The 18,510-nt window shown below is 39.6% G+C and overlaps 1 protein-coding gene across 1 annotated transcript in view; it reads left to right on the top strand.

The window, feature by feature from the left end:
- The first annotated feature begins 88 nt into the window (after positions 1 to 88).
- LOC124961794 (complement receptor type 2-like) overlaps positions 89 to 18,510 on the top strand; it is a 31,913-nt gene continuing 13,491 nt past the window's right edge. Inside the window, exons 1-13 of the mRNA XM_047520791.1 lie at positions 89 to 146; positions 6,860 to 7,039; positions 8,525 to 8,624; positions 9,021 to 9,106; positions 9,670 to 10,068; positions 12,261 to 12,437; positions 12,522 to 12,624; positions 13,271 to 13,356; positions 14,550 to 14,939; positions 16,340 to 16,528; positions 16,612 to 16,711; positions 16,955 to 17,037; positions 17,515 to 17,922. Coding sequence (XP_047376747.1) covers positions 89 to 146; positions 6,860 to 7,039; positions 8,525 to 8,624; positions 9,021 to 9,106; positions 9,670 to 10,068; positions 12,261 to 12,437; positions 12,522 to 12,624; positions 13,271 to 13,356; positions 14,550 to 14,939; positions 16,340 to 16,528; positions 16,612 to 16,711; positions 16,955 to 17,037; positions 17,515 to 17,922 — 2,359 coding nt within the window. The remainder of the gene's footprint in view (positions 147 to 6,859; positions 7,040 to 8,524; positions 8,625 to 9,020; positions 9,107 to 9,669; positions 10,069 to 12,260; positions 12,438 to 12,521; positions 12,625 to 13,270; positions 13,357 to 14,549; positions 14,940 to 16,339; positions 16,529 to 16,611; positions 16,712 to 16,954; positions 17,038 to 17,514; positions 17,923 to 18,510) is intronic.

Genomic DNA, 18,510 nt, shown 5'->3' with positions numbered 1-18,510 from the left:
TGCCTGCTGCCCCAGCCCTGCCCTCCCGGAGCTGCCTGAGGCTCGAGGGTCCCGGAACACATCCCGCCGCTGGGGCTGCCGCCGTGGCATGGGCGCCGCAGGCCTGCTCTGTGTTTTCTTGGCTCTCTTCGCGCCAGGGGTCCTCGGTGAGCTGGGAGGGGGAGCACGGAGGTAGGGACGCGTCTGGGGCAAGGAAGGCTTCAGTGCCGCTATGCAAAGCATGGAACCAAAAGTGGGAAAGCGAAGGCAGTGACAGATGACTGCCCTGCTGGCTTTGGGAACCTTCTCCCCAGACTCTGGGTCCTGACTGTCCCAGTCCCTCTTCTGGGAAGTCGAACAACCAGAATTGGAGGTTGAACCATCGGGGGTCGCCATCGGATACACCTAGTGTGGCTGGTGTCGAGCGAGCTCTTTATTTACTTTCGCGGCTCTCGGCCCTTGGGACTAGGCAGGTGCTTCTAGCTCTTCGCCTGCGGGAGGTCTGCGAACGCCTAAAACCTACCCAGGCTCTGCGCCAGGATCGCAGCGCGCACGTGTTTCACTACACACTCTGCTCCTGCCGGGTAGGAGCAGCGGAGCCTCGGTTCCTTTCTCGAAATAATAATAATAATAATAATAATAATAATAATAATAATAATAATAATAATAATAATAATAAACCTATCTGGTTCCCGACGGTGGTTCTCAGATATTTTGAACTTTGATATGACATTGGTCATATTAATGACCTTTTGTAAGGTGTGAGCTTTCAGAAAGCCTTCCCATTCAGTGTTGATCATAACTTGTTTTTCTCCCAGATTGACTTGATTTTAAAGTATTATAATTTGTTCTGATTAAAATCTCTTGGCTAGTGTGAAACGTCTTAAGACGTTTACTATGTACAGAACACAATAACTGGGTGACTTTTGGCAAGTTGTTTAGTGCCCCCCACCCTCAGTTTCTCCATATGAGAAATGAAGTCCGTGGTAGGCTGCCCTACCATCTCATCTCACTGACTTTCCTCAGTATCAGATGAAATTGGGCAAGTGAAAGTTAGATGGCAGTGATACTACTCAGTGTCAGTAATAAGCCTGCTGCCTGCATCTGTTTTCAAGGAGCCAGCACTTAAACCGCCACTCCCAGCTTAAGGAGTTGGAGCTGTTGCGTTTATTAGTTCCATTACATCTATTTGTGTTCCTGACATTGAACTGTCTCCTGGCCCTGAGTTGAATATTCCTTTGATTATCTTCTTTGAATATTTCATTACCTTCATCCCTCTTTCCTTTTTCTACCTAGAAAATCCTTTGGACAAATGCACATTCACAACTTTCTCTGACACCTGCATCTGCTACAGCACCAAACCTTACTTCTTACCAGCATTCCATTACTGTTTCTAAATTTCAGAGATTTTACCAATGGAAAAATTAATTCTTCACCAGCCTAGTTAACTCCCTCTTCCCTACAGGTCTACAGTTTGTACCAGAGCAGGATCATGGTCTGGGTCCCTTAACTCCAGACATGCAAAAAACCAGGTCTGCCTTTCTATTTACTCTTAAAACTCACGTGACCCTATAATTTGTCTATCATTCTCATTCCAATATTCTAATCCTAAGCATTCTAATTATACCCTCCTCTCTTATAGATCACTTTGCCTCCTGCCTCTTTAACCTTTTAAATCATGAAAACCAAATTTCAAAAAAAATGTGCATGTATGCATGTATATATTATATGCAATATATATATTATATATATGATATAATATAATATATATATATATAATGCTTTCATTATTCCACTCCCTTGCTCAAAAAATCTAAATGGATTCCCTACTGCCTGTAGGAGAAAAATCTACTCAGCCAGTCAAGCTCTTTCTGATTAGATGTCACCTCCTTGCTCCCCGCTCACCCTCTTGTCTGTCTGTCATCCCACTGCTCATGTGTTGCCTGTTCCCCCTCCTGACTTTTAGTACTACTGCATGATCACCCCAAATCATCTCTTGGCTCTTGGCCAGTTCCTTCATTTAAGTGTCCCTAAGAAACTCTTTACAATTAGAATGCATCAATATAAATCAATTATAAAAAGAAAGTCTTGAAGTACTTTTTTAATATGTAGCTGCCTGGGTTCCACCTCCTGCTCCAAAGGCTCCCCTCTCCCTCCTGAGTTTGCAGTATGACCCAGGAAGCTGAGTTTTAACAAGCACTCTGGAAGATTCTAAAGCAGGGGTCTATGTGGCACACTGTTTTAAGTAAAGTCAAATTTACTTAAAAGAAGCAAATTTCCTTCTTAGGGTGTTTTCTCACCTTTTCCTTTTGACTCTTCACATAAATGTATCAAATTTCCTGCACTCCTAGACTTCACTCAGGCCTTCACCCACTGGCAACCTGAGCTCATCCTGCACTAAGAAAACAGAGTTGTGAAATAGGGAGTCCCTTTTTCCAATTAGCTGGATGTACACATCTACCCCCATTGGGGATGATTCTGCTCTCCTCTGATTAAATTTGGCAAGGACTTCCTGTCCCCCAGAATAAAATCTCTGCTCCTTGTCCTTGACTAGAAGGCCTCTGGTCCTCTTGGAAAGTCTCCATTCCCCCTCACTCCCTCTACTCCAGCCACACTGCTTTCCCCCTCCCTGCCCCTTGGTCACAGGCACATTGTCAAGCTTTCCACAGGTGTTCTCTGCTGCAGTGCTCCTCCTACCTTGCCAGGCTCCTCCTCCACAGTCAAGTCTCAGTTCACTCTCCCTGTCCTCTGACTCTCATCTGAAGCAGCCCATGCCCCAGACCACTCTCTGATACATAACCCCATACTCTTATGCAGATCACCGGTCACCTTCTGACACCTAGATAAAACTTCTTGTTTATTTGTCCTTTCGCTGCTTGTCCCTCACTAGAAACAAGTTTCAGGACAGCATGGTCTTGATTGGTCCTATTGCCTGACTTGAATTCTAGCATCAGCACATGAGTAGGAGTTCAACACACACAAGTTGAACACACACAAGGTTGTTTTCCTCTTATGACAATGGAAGTAGTCAGTTTCCCCTGAAAAAGTTGACTCCTCTTCCTGTGCTCACGGTCACATTCTGTTCCCTCTTGCCTTTGCAAGGACTCTATTTCCACAGCTTTTCCATCTTGCATCTTCCATTTGTCCCTCTGTTGAGTCATCCCACCGGCATTTAACCATGACCCAGGACCTCCTTTGTGGGTGGGGTGGTCTTCTCACAAGCCCGTGGAACTCCACTCTCCATGCGTCTTCTCATCCTTCTCAGCAAATTTCTCCATGGCTGCTTGCTCGTTCCTCTTGAGCACCTTCACACACTGCAGACAGGCTCTTCCCCATCTCTCTCCTCTTCTCTTCTTTTGGCAAGGTCACTACTGACCTTCATGCTGACTAAACCAAAGGTCATTTTCTACCCTATCTTTCTCAGTCTTTCAGCAAAAACTACTTCCTCCCTGAAACAGTTTTATTCTCATCTTCCAAAACAAAATTCTTCGCTGTATTTCAATACCTGTCTGTTTACTCTCAGTCTTCTTTGCCCTATCTCTAAATATTCAAGGATGTTGGGGCTTAGCCTGGGCCTCTTCTGTCTTTTTCCGTATCCTTCTTTCTGAGAGATCTCATCTAGACTCATGGCCTTAAAACTATTTATATATTGATAACTGATGTTCATTATCTGTAGTCCTATTTTCAGCTGCAAATTTGTACATCCAACTGCTTATTTGGTATCTTCATTTGGATGCCTAGTGTATTAAATATGCCTCATCTGAAATGGAACTGATTCTGCACGTACATGCACCCCCATAGCACAAACATGCACATGCAGGCTTGCACACTTGTGTGTACACACACTCACACGCATGATCTGTTCCTTTTCCAGGCTTTCCCACTTCAGTTCGTGGTAATTCCATTCATCAGATAGCTCAAGTCAAAAGCCTAGAAGTCATTACTGACTCCTCCATTTCCTTAGTCCCACATCTAATCCAACAGAAAACCTTGCCAATTCTACTTCTAAAATATATTTCAAATCCATCCATTTCTCACTGTCTCTCTTTGAACCAAGCCTTATTTTTTTTGCCTTGCTTCTAGAATCCAATCAATCATCCACCCAACTGCCAGAATATTCTTTCAAAAGAGTAAATGAGGTCATGTTAATTTTCTGCATGAACTTGCCAATGACTTCTATTCAAGATAACATTCAAACATCTGCCTATGGCCTGAAGGTCCTATGAGATGGCTCCTACTGACCTCACTAACTTTCCTGTACCACCCTGTTTTGTTGCTACATTCCAGCCACTTTCGCCTTCTGTCCAGCCCTGTAACATACAAAATCATTCCTACGGTTAGGCCTCTGCTGGAAACGCTACTACCCAGTGCTTTAGTTGGCTGGCTACTTCTGGTCCTTCAGTCACAACTCAAGAGTCTCCTCTTCACGGTCTTCCCCTTACCAACATGCAACAGAAGTTGTATGCCACCCTGTCCCTTCCTGCTTCAGGTACATTACATTTGATATGTTACTCAATTTCTTTACAGAACCATTTTATTCATTTTCTGGGATTTATTTATGATCTCTCTTCTTCCATTGGAATATAAATTCTATGAAAGTGGGAACATTATCTCAAGTTCAGTGGTGAATTTCCTGCGCTTGAGACCATATCTTAGTTCATATGCATAACGGTCATTCAAAAATTATTCATCAAACACCAGGAAACTCAGTATTAGTGTATTTGATGGTAATTTTCATTCTCAATGATAGTTTCCCTTCCTCCCCGCTTTCTGACCAAACTTTTAGGTAATTTTGTCATCCTACATACATACATATCCTTCATTTCTTTTAAATGGATTTCTAAGTTAAATATATGCCTCTTCTCCAGAAACTGCTTTGCCTGCTTTTTAACATGGTTTGGGGATAGTGTGTGTGTGAGTGTCTTGCCACTGTCTCCTCTTTTAGATGCAGTTACTATCTATTCTGATCTTCAAAGGGTACAGCAACCCTCAGGAATATTCATATTACTTAATGGTTCATGAACTAACCTTCCCTTTTCTGATTGAAAAGAAACTGATCTCTGGAAGTTCTGTCTTGTGACCTGGGATTTTGACAATTTCATTCTTAAAGAAATGTGCCCAGCAAGAGTTTCCAAGTCTCCTTATTAAAGATGAGACTTTTCTATTACTCCTCATCCAGGAAGTGTGATTCTTGTCTGCTTTCCTAGTGGAAAGTCATATTATAAAGCACCCTCTGCTTTTGCAGTTCCAGGTTCCCTCTTAGTCTATATCATTGCTTACTGATGAAATCTTGGGAGTTTAAATTGGTTTTCAGCTTGTGAAAGATAATTTGGTATTATCCTTATGTACATCTGATAACTACAGGTTAAACCTCATGATCTGAATCAGAGGTCTAAATAGTGTCAAGTCATGAAGATTGTCTTCATGAGATCAAACCCTCATTTTCCCTATAATTCTTGCTGTTTCACAGAGTACGTATCTGGGTGCCTTTGTAGGTATTGATGGAAGAAACTGAAGGAGTTGAGAAGATGAATATAAGGGGCACCTACAGTGATATCTGGGTCCCAGTACTGATGGGTATTCTTAGATCCTCTAATAAAAGTATGGAACCACAGAAAGGGTGGGTCTGGTTGTGACTTTAGGAGTTCTGAGAATGCCTATCGGTTAGCCCATATTTACTCTTTGACTTTCATCTGCACCTGTCTTAGACTTGTTTGAGAAAAAGGTTTATAAATATTTATGCTGAGAGAGCCTCACAGCTAGGCATTTTTTAGCCTGGATTATCATCTGATCTGAAACAAGCATGAACTTCTTGTCCTCTGCATATAAATTTTGGGAGTTGAAACTTGAGCTCTTTCTCATATCTAGAAAAATGACTTTCCTAGGGACATCCTCAAGTATATGGTTGTTAGAGTTTTTTACCCAACTCCAAGGATAGCATTTACTCATTATTATCATCATCATCTTCACTATCACTATTATTGTTATTTTAAATCACAGGAAAAAATCTTGAAATGACTAGTTCCTTTTCTTTAGTACTCATCAGAAAGTACTTATTAAACTCTCTGTAGGATTATATTACTCTATCAGATTGATAAAATAATGAAGAATAATAAACATTTTTTTCTCTAGACCCCAAAATTTTAATGATTAAAATAAGGATTTAAATTCTTTAATTTTAAAGGATTATACATGTGTTTTTTAAAAATCTCTGATGTTCTTTAGTTTCCTGTGCTACTCTTCAATGTTTTAATTTATAAGATTTTTTTTACTTTTAAGGTTCCAGGTTTTACTTATAAAAATTAGGGTTATATTTTGTTTTGTTTTGTTTTATTTTGGGTGTGTGTGTGTGTGTGCATATGTGTGTGTGTGTGCGCGCACGTGTGTTTTCCAGACTTACCAAAGCATATATGTTAGTTATGTGCAGGTTTTTTCCTATTAATTATACCTCAATGAAGCTGGAAAAATATTAGCATCCTCTCCCCATGCACAAAACTCAAAACATCTGTACTCATCCTATTTTCCCCAGTTTCTGATCTCACCATGAAACAAATAAACAAATAACAAAACACCCACTGGCTTTTATTTGTAAGTTTGTAAGAAGATGGAACAACCTCAGGATCTCTCTAGAATTTTTTGAAAAATTGTTTTCTCTACCTCTTCCTCTGAAGTCTATCCTAAAATTTCTTTGAACCTCTGAGCTTATTTCTCAGTATATTCGTGCATAGTACAATGCTATGTGTTCCTTGTTATAGACAATACTGCTTCAGTTTTAGCTTACTTTCAGAAGATCAAAGTCGTTAGGATAATGGGCAACAAGATAGAAGCAGAGAAGTTTAGTCTCCCTTAGTTTTGATATTCCTGTGGTCTCTGTCTCTAGGTCAGTGTAAGTTCCTGCCAAGGTATCCTTTTGCTAAGCCTAATGTTGAGAGTGATCAGTCTGAGTTTGCTGTTGGGACATCTTGGGAATACAGATGTCTCCCTGGGTATACCAAGAAGTCATTCTTTATCACCTGCCTAGAGACCTCCAAGTGGTCAGATGCTCAGCAATTCTGTAAACGTGAGTAATCCTGTCATGGAGGCATCTTTGGGTCTATCAATGCATCTGTATGGAATAGGCTGTTATTTTCCAGACAAAAGATCAGTAAATTAGTATGTCATGCAGGGTACTCCTAGCATCTCCGTGTTTCCTTTTTTCCCTAAGGGTACAGGATATTGGGGCTAAGTCAGCACCACAGGCCAAGCCATTAATCCTATTATCTCCACGACTAGGTTCTGCAGTCTCTATAAAGTGTTAGAATGAGGTGAGAAGTTAGTATACAAGGAATATTAGTTTCACCTTTCTTACCACTTTCAATTCAAGAAATGTTTGAATAACTAGTAGGTATGAAGCACTACACTAGACAATGGGGTTTGAAAGAGACAAAAAAATCAATTTGATAGCTTCTACCTTTAAGGAGTTCCTACATTAGTTATAAAAACTGATACTTAAATATATTTTGTACTATATCATTTATTTATAGAGGTAAAGTACTATATTATAGAGACATAAATAGTAAATGATATCTGCAAGAATTAGGGAAATCTAGGCCTTCTGGACAGAGGGTGTTTTATCATATGCAGAAGCATAGCCAGTGTGGTGGTGCACACCTATAATCCCAGTGGCTTGGGAGGCTGGAGCAGGAGTATTGCAAGTTCAAAGCCAACCTCAGCAACTTAGCGAGGCCCTAAGCAACCTAGTAAGACCCTGTCTCAAAATAAAAAATAAAAAGGGCTGGGGATGGGGCTCACTTATTGATTGCGTAACTACAGAATCATAGAGCTATGAAAGAATGTATGTTTGGAAAACAGAAAAAAAAATCAGTGAGGGTGGAAAATAGGGTACATGGTAACGGGCGTAGTTGGTTAAGTAGATTGGTGCTTAACTTTGAAAGATCATACCTTTTTTCCATAAAAATATTAAGCCATCGTAAGTTTTTAAATGTGTGGAGTGACATGGACATAGTTGTACTTTAAAAAGAGTGCAGTGCTATAGTGACATACTAGACCAAGGAAGACCAGAGTTAGAAAGGTAAATTATGTCACTCAATAATCCAATGGGAGATTACAACAGTGTCAAATAGTTGATTTGGAGAGAAATTTCTGGATGCCAATCTCTAAAATTTATTGACTAATTGAATGAAGGTCAAGGAGTAAAGGGTGAGTTACAGAAAGGAAATGATGACCCTGAGTGTTTCTTAATGTAGGAGATTAAGGCAGATGATGCCATCAACTGTCAGAATATAAAAAGGGGAATTGAAGACTATAAGTTATAACTGACCACAAAGTTTGCATCCATGCTCAGAAATAGAGACCATATATGTTAAACAAATAGTGCTCCAGAGTTGACTGATCCTTTGGAAGTTAACACATTTTGTAAATGTCAGTTTTTTAAAATAAACATTAGTAGGCTCATCAGCAAATTCAGTCAGGTTGGGATTTAACATAAAGTCTTCTGAATCCCAGCCCCAAGTCCTATTTTGTTTTATTTTGTTTTCCCTTGTAGGTAAATCATGTATGAATCCTAGAGAACTCCTCCATGGCTCTGTGTTTATCCCCAAGGGTATCGAGTTGGGGTCAACAATCACATATTCTTGTAATGAAGGGTGAGTTGGCAGGATACATGGATACTAGTAGTTCCAACTAGAAACCATTAGCCTTCCAAAAAGAGACCTGAACATCATTGCCACCTCCCATTTAAAGAACATAGCGAAAAGGAGTCATCCTGACCTGCTCCACAGACAACTGCTCTTCAGGATCACCCCCTAGAGGATCCCTAGACAGAAAGAAGTTGGGCTGCTCTTCTTCAAGTTCAAATCTCCAGTGCTATTGACTTGAAGGCCTAATTTAATCTGGCTTTAGATTATTGAATTTTTGTATGAATCTTACTGCCTGTCATAACGATGTTCTTTTTTTTTTTTAACATTCTTTTAGTAGATAAAGAAATAGGTTTCTATAATATGATGGTAGCTGGGAGATGATCACTCATCTCTTGTCTTTAGATATCGACTCATTGGTGACTCATCTGCTACGTGTATTATCTTAGACAACACTGTAATCTGGGATAAGAACATGCCTTTTTGTGAATGTGAGTAAAACAGTCTCTTTATGGCACCCTACATAATTCCTTGTCTCTCCTTTTAGGGGAAAACTGGGCATCTGTTCATCAAAATAAGTACTGAGAAGGGTTACAACTTGGGTTAGGTAGTTCTGAGCACAGAGCTGCGATCTATCTTCCTCTGTGGCTCTTACTCTCAACACACTTTCCTTTGATTACTGTCTTTTGGTGATGTTATTTTATAGTGAATGAATTCTTAGATATAAAATATACCATAAGATTACATATTGACAACTTTATTCCGTGCAAAAGTAGGCCATCCCTGGTGTCTCCCATTAGCAGTTTATCTGTACTCTGAAGTAAGGACTAGGGACCAATTCATAGCTTTTTGAGCTTTCATCAACCTGTTCCATGTATCTTCCTACCTGGTTTCTTCCTATTTAGCATCTTCTTTAAGATCAGGACACAGAATTTCAACAATAGGGATAAATGATAGGCTGAGTTGAAGTTTGGTTTATGAGTGCAAAGACAAAATTCTCAGAAAGTATAATATCTAAATGCCTTCTCTCTTTTCTGACCTACCTCCCCAAAAGCTATTCCTTGTGAGTCACCCCCAGCCATCTCCAATGGGGACTTCTATAGCAGCAGTGGAGATACCTTTTACTATGGCATCGTGGTAACTTATCATTGCAATGTTGGACCGCATGGGGAGAAGCTGTTTGACCTGGTGGGTGAGAAGTCGATATATTGCACCAGTCAAGACAATCAAGTTGGTGTCTGGAGCAGCCCACCTCCCCAGTGTATTCCTCAAGTCAAATGCCCATTTCCAGAAATTGAAAATGGAATTATGGAATCTGGATTTAAACCTTCATTTTTCTTAAATGATACAGTGGTATTTAAATGTAAACCTGGCTTTACTATGAAAGGCAGCAACATAGTGTGGTGCCAATCAAACAGCAAATGGAATCCCCCACTGCCAGCGTGCTTCAGGGGTAAGTTGGGCTGAAATTCTGTGAATCTGGAAATAAAATTAGTGTTTTGGCAGCAGATACATGGAACATACAGGAAGAGTAGGAAGAGCATAGCATATGTGACTGGGATTCTTGTTAAAGAATTTGGAATTTGAAATGTTGAAGGGGCAGGAAATTTTTTTATATTCTGGGGCAGTACTAGATCTGTATTAATAAAAGGGAAATTACAAGACACTTTTAAAAACTCTCAGAATGGATTAAAGACTTAAATACAAGGCATGAGACTACTAGAAGAAAATATAAGTGAAATGATTTAGGACATTGGAATTAGCAAGGATTTTTTGAGTAAAACCACAAAAGCACTTCAAACTAAAAATCTACCCAGCAAAGGAAACAACCAATAAAATGAAGAGGCAACACACAGAAGAGGAGAAAATATTTGCAAACTACACATCTGGCAAGGAGTTAATATCCATATTGTACAAGGAACTTGAACAATTCAAAAGCAAAAATTTCTAAGTAATCAAATTTAAAAATGGACAATAGACATAGAGACATTTCTCAAAAGAAGACATACCAATGGTCAATATATGAAAAAATTCTTGACATCACTAATCATCAGGAAAATATTAAAATACAATACAATATCATCTTATTCCAGTTAGAATGGCTATTATGGAAAAGACAAAACGTAGCAAGTGCTAATGAGAATGTAGAGAAAAGGGAGTGCTCACAGTTGTGTAAATGTAAACTTAGGACAGCCATTATGGAAAATAGTCATGGAGGTTCCTCAAAATATGAAAAATAGAACTACCATATGAATCCAGCAATCCCATTCTTGAGTCTATATATATTCAAAGGAAATGAAATCACTGTGTTGAAGAGACATCTGCACTTCCATGTTTCTTGAAGCACTATTCACAAGAGCCGTGAAGTGGAAACAATCTAAGTGTCTATCAGCTAATGATGAATAGAGAAAATGTAGTGTACACACACAATGGAATACCATTCGGCAATTAAAGGGGAAGAAAACCTGTCCTTTGTGACAACTTGGATGAAACTGGATATTATTATGTTAAGTGAAACAAGCCAAGGCACAGAGAGGCAAATCCCACATGATCTCATTCATGTATGAAATCTAAAAAAGTTGACCTCATGAAAGTTGATAGTAGGATAGTGGCAACCAGGCTAGGATGAGTTGGGGGGAAGATGGGGAGACATTGATCAATATATACTAAGTGATAGGAGAAATAAATTCTGGTGTTCTGTTTCACACTAGGATGATTTTATGTAATAATAATGTACAGTATATATTTTTTTAAAAAAAAGCTAAAGAAAGAATCTTGAAAAAATTAACCACAAAGAAATGAAAAATACTTAAGAAGATTGATATATTTACCAGGACTTGAATATGACACAATGTATTCATGTATCTGAACATCACATAATATCTCATATACTGGTACAATGTTCTGCCAATTAAAAATAAAAATTAAAAAATATATAGTCACAAAGGCAATGTAGATTTTTCAGATATATATGTGTACATACATATATGTGTTAGATGTCATTTAAATGAGGATAAAATGAGCTCCCAAATCTATGGCCATGTCAATGGGGGAAATTAGGTGAGATCAGAATTTGATTCAGAATATCATGGACATTATACATTTTCATATTGAAAAACATAACCTTTATGAAAGAAGGCTAGTTGTCAGATTGGGTCTGTTCTCCCATTCTTCCCTTCTCCCCTCCTCTGATTGCAAAGGATCGAACTTTCTGAAAACCTAGCAACACTGGGAACTCCTTTCCCAAAGTTCAAACACCTCTTCAGTCTTGTCTTGGGAGCAGAAAAGAAGAGACATAGTTGATAGTGAAAATGTGTTACAGAAGTGTGGTCCCCTTGGCCACACTAGAAGTGAACAGGTATCCTGGATGCTGTAGTAGAATGAAATGCAAAGTGATGAGTGAGTGTGCTGTTTCCTGCCAAGGACCGAGATAAGGAAAACGGGTGTCTGCGTGGTTCATCGTGTCTGAAAAGGGCAGTGCGGTCAGCCCACTCCAGCTCTCTCAAAGCGAGTCTCTGCCTTCACAGGAGAGATGACACAAGAACCTTCATCCCACCCCTACCGATCCCAGCCTTGCTATAAGTTGTAAAGAAAAAAGTTCTTATTTCAGAAATAAAAGACCTTCCGGTCCTGTTCTTTTCTCAGGGTGTCTACCACCTCCACATATCCACCATGGTAATTATAACAAAAGGGATAAGGAGCTCTTTACAATTGGACAGGAAGTGTCCTACAGCTGTGAGCCTGGCTACACTCTCCTTGGAACTAACCTTGTGCAGTGTACATCCTTGGGAACCTGGAGTCATGCAGCCCCCAAATGTGAAGGTGCCTAAAACTCTACTCCAGCTAAAGGAAACTCAGCTGTTTCCTGACTCTTCACGTGCCAGTCTTGTCTCTTTTTTTCCCCAGTGAAATCATGTGCTGCCATTCCAAACCAACTTCCCAATGGCCGTGTGGTTCCTCCTCCTAATCTCCAGCTTGGGGCAGAGGTTTCCTTTGTTTGTGATCCAGGGTGAGTGCGAGGTGATAGGGCCTGAACTGCCACCTCTCCAAAGCTGAGCATTGCAACGTGTGAGCTCTAAAACTGGTTTATTTTTATTTCTCACTTTGATTTTTTTTTTCTCTCCTTTATACTTTATGACTAAGAACGCTGTCATTTTAACCAAACACTTTTCATTTTCTCCAAGTGTATGGATTGTGCATGGTCAGTCAAGGCTGGAAATGATCCATTATTTGAAAAAGCAACATTTTAATTGACAAGTTAAGGGACCTGTCATGGAGAATGAATACATGATTGGGGTTCAGTCAGAGAGACTCCTTGGGGTGAACTTGGGTAACAAGATCTTTGATATTTTCTTCTCTAGGAACTGAGGCCTTTTTCTTCAAGATGGTCAAGAAAATCTTGACCTTTGGATGCCAAAGAGGAGAGGGAGAATTCAGGAAAAGAATATGATTCTTAGGCTTTGTTTTCTCTCTGTTTTTACCTTGTCTAAATCCATTGTATGACCAAGTGGAGTCGCAAGTAACCTTGGACTTTTTCCTTAAGCCAGAAATGCTTTAAAATATAGATTCTATCAATACTTGAAAGAAATGATTAATTCCATGCAACAGAGAATTGGTTTCTGTTAGTGATGATTTGCTACCCCTTATTGTTTAAGGTTCCGATTAAATGGCAAATCTTCTAGTCAGTGTGTCCCAGAAGGAATGACAGTAATCTGGAGTAATAAGTTTCCTGTCTGTGAACGTGAGTAGAAAACAAGAATCATCGAGTATGGATCTTGCATCTTGACATTGTGTGTGTTTATGTACATTTGCCAATCATAACATCTTATCCATGTGTGTGCTCTGAATGAAGAAATCTATGTTGTGTATCTATATCCATACAGGTACATACAGATAACACATTGATGCCCACTTTTCTCTCTGTTTTAGAATATAGATCAAAAGTGTTAAATTTACTCAGTTGACTGTATGTGGTGCTGTAAAATCTATACATACAAAGATAAAGGCTCTTGAAAGTTACCTGGACCAAAACCAAGCATAACGATGTGCTAAAATAATTAAGCTATGTCTTCCTGTGTCAGTTCCTCTACTGAAGAGCTCGTGTTGGAGCCAGATGGAAATTAATTAAAAAGGGTGAAATTTGGTAGTTTTCTCTTTGTTCTGAGACTTACCCAGGAAAGGTGTACATATTAACAACTGATACCATTATGCCCATCAGGACACAAAAATAAAGGATATGAGGTCATTATTCAAAACTTCTGTTCACTTCCTGTGACTTTCTCAAAGGAATCTAGCTTTGAGGAATGACAAATGACCTGTAGTCAGGCCATAGTATCTGTAGTGACAGGACCAAATGTGATCATTCCACTGTAACCCCAGGTGTGTGGTGGGTTACACTGGATATTTACCATGTTCTAGGTATTGAACTTGCCCCTTTCCTATATTTTGGTCTTACTGGATTCTCATCACACTCTGTGAAGTAACTTGAATTATACTATCAATAAAGAAACTAAGGCTGAGAGAGGCTACAACTTGCCTAAGGTCATACAGCTATTGAATGACAGTGGAGATTTGAAATCAGGTCTACTGAGCCCATGATGCCTACCCATGTGTAATTACCAAGTCATTAATATATTATTTTCATGTGCTGTTTGTTTATTGTTTATTATTAAAATTTTTTAGGTAGAATTATTGGGTAAATTCTGTTTCGCTGTTATTGTTGGGTTAAAATGGCTTACGTTGATTTGGTACCTGAGGATTGAGAAAGAGGTAAGAATGTAGGAGTTTGGGAATAAACAGGGACTGTAAGTTAGAAATAAGTCATTTCAGATTTTCTAAAAAGTGCTATGATCTGCATTTGAATCTTTCATCTAAATTTGAAATATTTTAGTGTCCCAATCAGTGTGCTGACATAATTCCTTTTCTATTTTTTAGGAATTTCTTGTGGCCCTCCTCCTCCTATCAGCAATGGTTGGACTAGTGATTACTCACAACCTATACCTCTTGCTACTGTAATAACATACTCTTGTCGGACTAACTATCGCCTCATCGGAGAGAGACGTATTTTTTGTATAAGTAAAGACCAAGTGAATGGAGTCTGGAATAAAGCTGCTCCTGTATGTGAACCTTTCAAAAGAAACTCTTTTTGCTCTGAGCCCACAGTACCAGGGGGATACAGAAATAGAGAAGCTAGACCACCATATATACATGGTGATTCCGTGACATTTACCTGTAAAACCAACTTCACCATGAAAGGAAACAAAACTGTTTGGTGCCAAGCGAATCAAAGGTGGGGCCCAACGCCACTACCGACCTGTGAGAGTGGTGAGTGAGAAAATGGAACTTAGTTCAGAAGCTGGGATCTCATGTCTCTGTGCAAACCATGCTTCGTCTCTTCCTGAAGGGAGAATGGGGTGGATTTCAGAATGACAGGGGTGGAGGGAGGAAGCAAGGGAAAAATTGAAAATTGTGGTTTCCCTCTTTTTCTTCATTGTGGAGGAATTTAACTGTCAATTTGAAGAACATGTCTTGAGCAAAGGAGTTTGAAGTATTGGGGGAACATGTCATTGGTCCTTCTTAATAATTGAGTGGCAAGTCTCCCAAAGATGGGGGCCAGAGTTTACAGGAGCTGTGTGGGATTTGAGTGATTTTTAACTGTGTATTCAGGTTACTACTAAAGTAAGAAGAAATCTAATAGCAAAAATTCACCCAGTGGATGTAAAATCCTTTGAGGAAGGCTGTACTATAATCTGACTCAATAATGTTCTGTCCTGTGTGCTTGGTAAGCACATTCTGAAGTGAACCAGCTTCTCTTCAAGTTATCTCCTGAGATGTCCTTACTCTTCAGATCAAAAGACTTTGAAAATTGGACTACTTTAAATTCTTTATTTCCTTCTCATCTGGTTTGATTTATAGTCCTAATGAACTCCAAATCCAAATTTCAATTCTCTAATTACAAGGATTATGATATTCAAAAATGTTATACCATCATAATTGGATATTGATTTTCTCAATAAGGAACAATACTGATAAATTCTAAATGAATTAAAGGGCTGAGAAATCATTAAATTATTAACAATATAATTTCATCTGCCAGTAGGTTGATCTATAGATAGATAGATACATAGATGTGTAAATAGTCTCAGAGGAAGATTTTAAGATAGTCACAAAATGGAGTAGCTATGGGTAACAACTAAGTTTTTATAAAGTTTTAGGTAGACCTATGTGTACTGACATATATAGACATATCTATATGATGTAGACATAATATATTAAGTACAGGAAACATAGGATAGTATTATGGGGTATGCACACAATATATATGTGTCATATGTATCTAATATGTGATACCAGTAAGCTTTATTACTAATGGCTGGCAGAACAACCCTCCAAATAATAATGTGCTACTTTGGGAGCAGAGAACAGACTTAAGGACAGTAGGAACATTTGGGTAAAAGTGGATACATTTAATAACTGAAATTTTTCTCAAGACAAAATTAATTCATCTAGTGTAATTAAAGATGAAAAATAATGCAATAGTCATGGCATAAAGTGGATACGATTACACCACATTTGGGGTTGAAAATTAGTGATAGCTGGTTACTGTAGATTACATGCCATTTATTTGAATCTATATCCTAAAGTCAGCATCTAGATTGTGAAGCTTGTCTCATCTGATGGCTTTTTTTCCTAATATGTGTGTGTGTGTGTGTGTGTGTGTTAAGATTTCCCTCTGCTGTGTCCACCACTTCCCAAGATCTCCAATGGACATCACACAGGACAAAATGTTGCCCAGTTTGCCCCAGGATTGTCTGTGACTTACAGTTGTGAACCTGGATACTTGCTTCATGGAGAAAAGACCATTAGGTGTCTACCGACGAGAAATTGGAGTGCTGCCACTCCCGTGTGCGAAGGTATCCTAAATTTGCAATCTATTTCAAGGAGTTGAGCTGTGCTGTGAGTTCCACACTTTCTTATATTTGGCTTGTATTTTTAGAGGCACAGTGTGAACCTCCAGGGCTGCTTCCCAACGGGCAGGTAGAGGAACCTCCAAGTCTTCGTGTTGGAGTGACTGTGAAATTTTCCTGTAACGAAGGGTGAGTATCAGGAGGCTCTATGAGATTTATTTGGATGACATGTGTATGGCGTGAACTAAAACCTGCAGATGGTGCCTCTGGAAGGATCTAGGGCTATCCTGAGTGAGGTTGTGAGAGAAAGAGGTCTCATAAAAAGAGTCGGTGCACACGAACGGAGTGAACTTGTTTTGTATTTTAAGTTAGAGGCTGATGTTCTTCAGCACAAGCTGCCTACAGCTCCGAGTGACCACCCTCTGTCTCCAGGTACAGATTACAAGGCCCGCCTTCTAGTCAGTGTGTCATTGCTGGAAATAAAGCTATGTGGACCAAAAAGCCAGTATGTGAAGGTATGTAAGACAACCACAGGGCGCTTGCAGGGCACCATGGCAGTGCAATAGGGTGCTGCAGACTCGGCTTTATGAAAAGTTTCTGGTTCATTCACTAGCATGCAGATGCCTAGAAATCTTAAGCTACAGGGTCTTCACTGAAACAGCCTTCAATCACCTCTTTATTCTCTGCCTCCTCAAATCAAATGGGCTTCCTAGGTTTTTCCTCCTCTGAAAGCTACATAGACTTGTGAAATCATAAAAAAGGTTGTATATTTGGTAATAGGAACCAAAGGATCAACTGAGTCAATATACTCAGAAATGAAGGTTTCAAATCATACTTTTAAATTCTATTGTGTTAGCTGCCTTGATGGAGTTACTACAGATTCAGGCATCACTGGCCTTCCACCTAGGAGGTAAGAGTAGTTTCAGGCAGCACCCGAGGCATTTTCATTTGCAGTACACCTATAATTTTTCATATCTCTCTAATTTCTGTAGAAATTCTTTGCCCACCACCTTCCCCTATCCTCAATGGAAGACATACAAGTAGCTCTTCAGGGAAATTTTCATATGGAAGCACCGTCACTTACACTTGTGACCCTGACCCAGAGAAAGGAGTGAGATTCATCCTCATTGGGGAGAACACTATCCATTGTTCCATGGACAGTCAGAAGTCAGGGACCTGGAGTGGCCCTGCACCACGCTGTGAACTTTCTACTTCTGCCATTCAGTGTCCACATCCCCAGATCCTGAGAGGCCAAGTGCTGTCTGTGCCAAAAGATCAATATTCCTATAATGACACTGCATTATTTGCTTGTGAACCTGGCTTCACCTTGAAGGGCAGCAGGGAAATCCGATGCAATGTCCATGGCATGTGGGAGCCATCGGTGCCAGTCTGTGAAAAGGGTGAGTATTCTGCACTCAGCAAAGGTGCTACGGATGCATCGTCTTGAAAAGGTAGCGGAAGGGGTTATGGGCTTTCAACAGGACCATTTCCACTTCCTATACTCTTGATCAAATCAAACATAGTGGCCAGAAATTCTATGGAGGACTTTCTTAATACCACCCCCCACCATGGTTTCATTCTGTGGAAATATTCTTGGGGGAAAAAACATTAGGATCATTTAATTGTCCATTTCTATTTTTTAAAAAATGGAAGAAAAACACTTATTTGTCTTAACAGTGTTTCTTAAAAGGGAAATCGTCAAAGCCCTCACCTAGGGATATATCAGAATCTCTCATAAAAGCACTCAAGATGGCTCCTTAAGAAGGAAGAAACGGGAGAGGAGTTAGACCAAGCAGGAACTGAACAGGATCTGCAGCAGCCTAAGTGCAGAAAAGAAAACAAGACTGAGAAGCCATGATCTAAAATTAACCAAAACTGGGCTGCAAAATACCCTCTGTGCCACACAGCTGCTGCCAGAGTGGAACTGTAGCATTGATGTCAACTTTTTTGGCTCAGTTTCTGTTGTTATCTTACAAAGATTGTTTTTG

The sequence above is a fragment of the Sciurus carolinensis genome, chromosome 12, assembly GCF_902686445.1.
Source record: "Sciurus carolinensis chromosome 12, mSciCar1.2, whole genome shotgun sequence".
Taxonomy (NCBI): domain Eukaryota; kingdom Metazoa; phylum Chordata; class Mammalia; order Rodentia; family Sciuridae; genus Sciurus; species Sciurus carolinensis.
The sequence above is the reverse complement of the archived record's forward strand: the minus strand, read 5'-3'. Positions and strand labels throughout refer to the sequence as shown.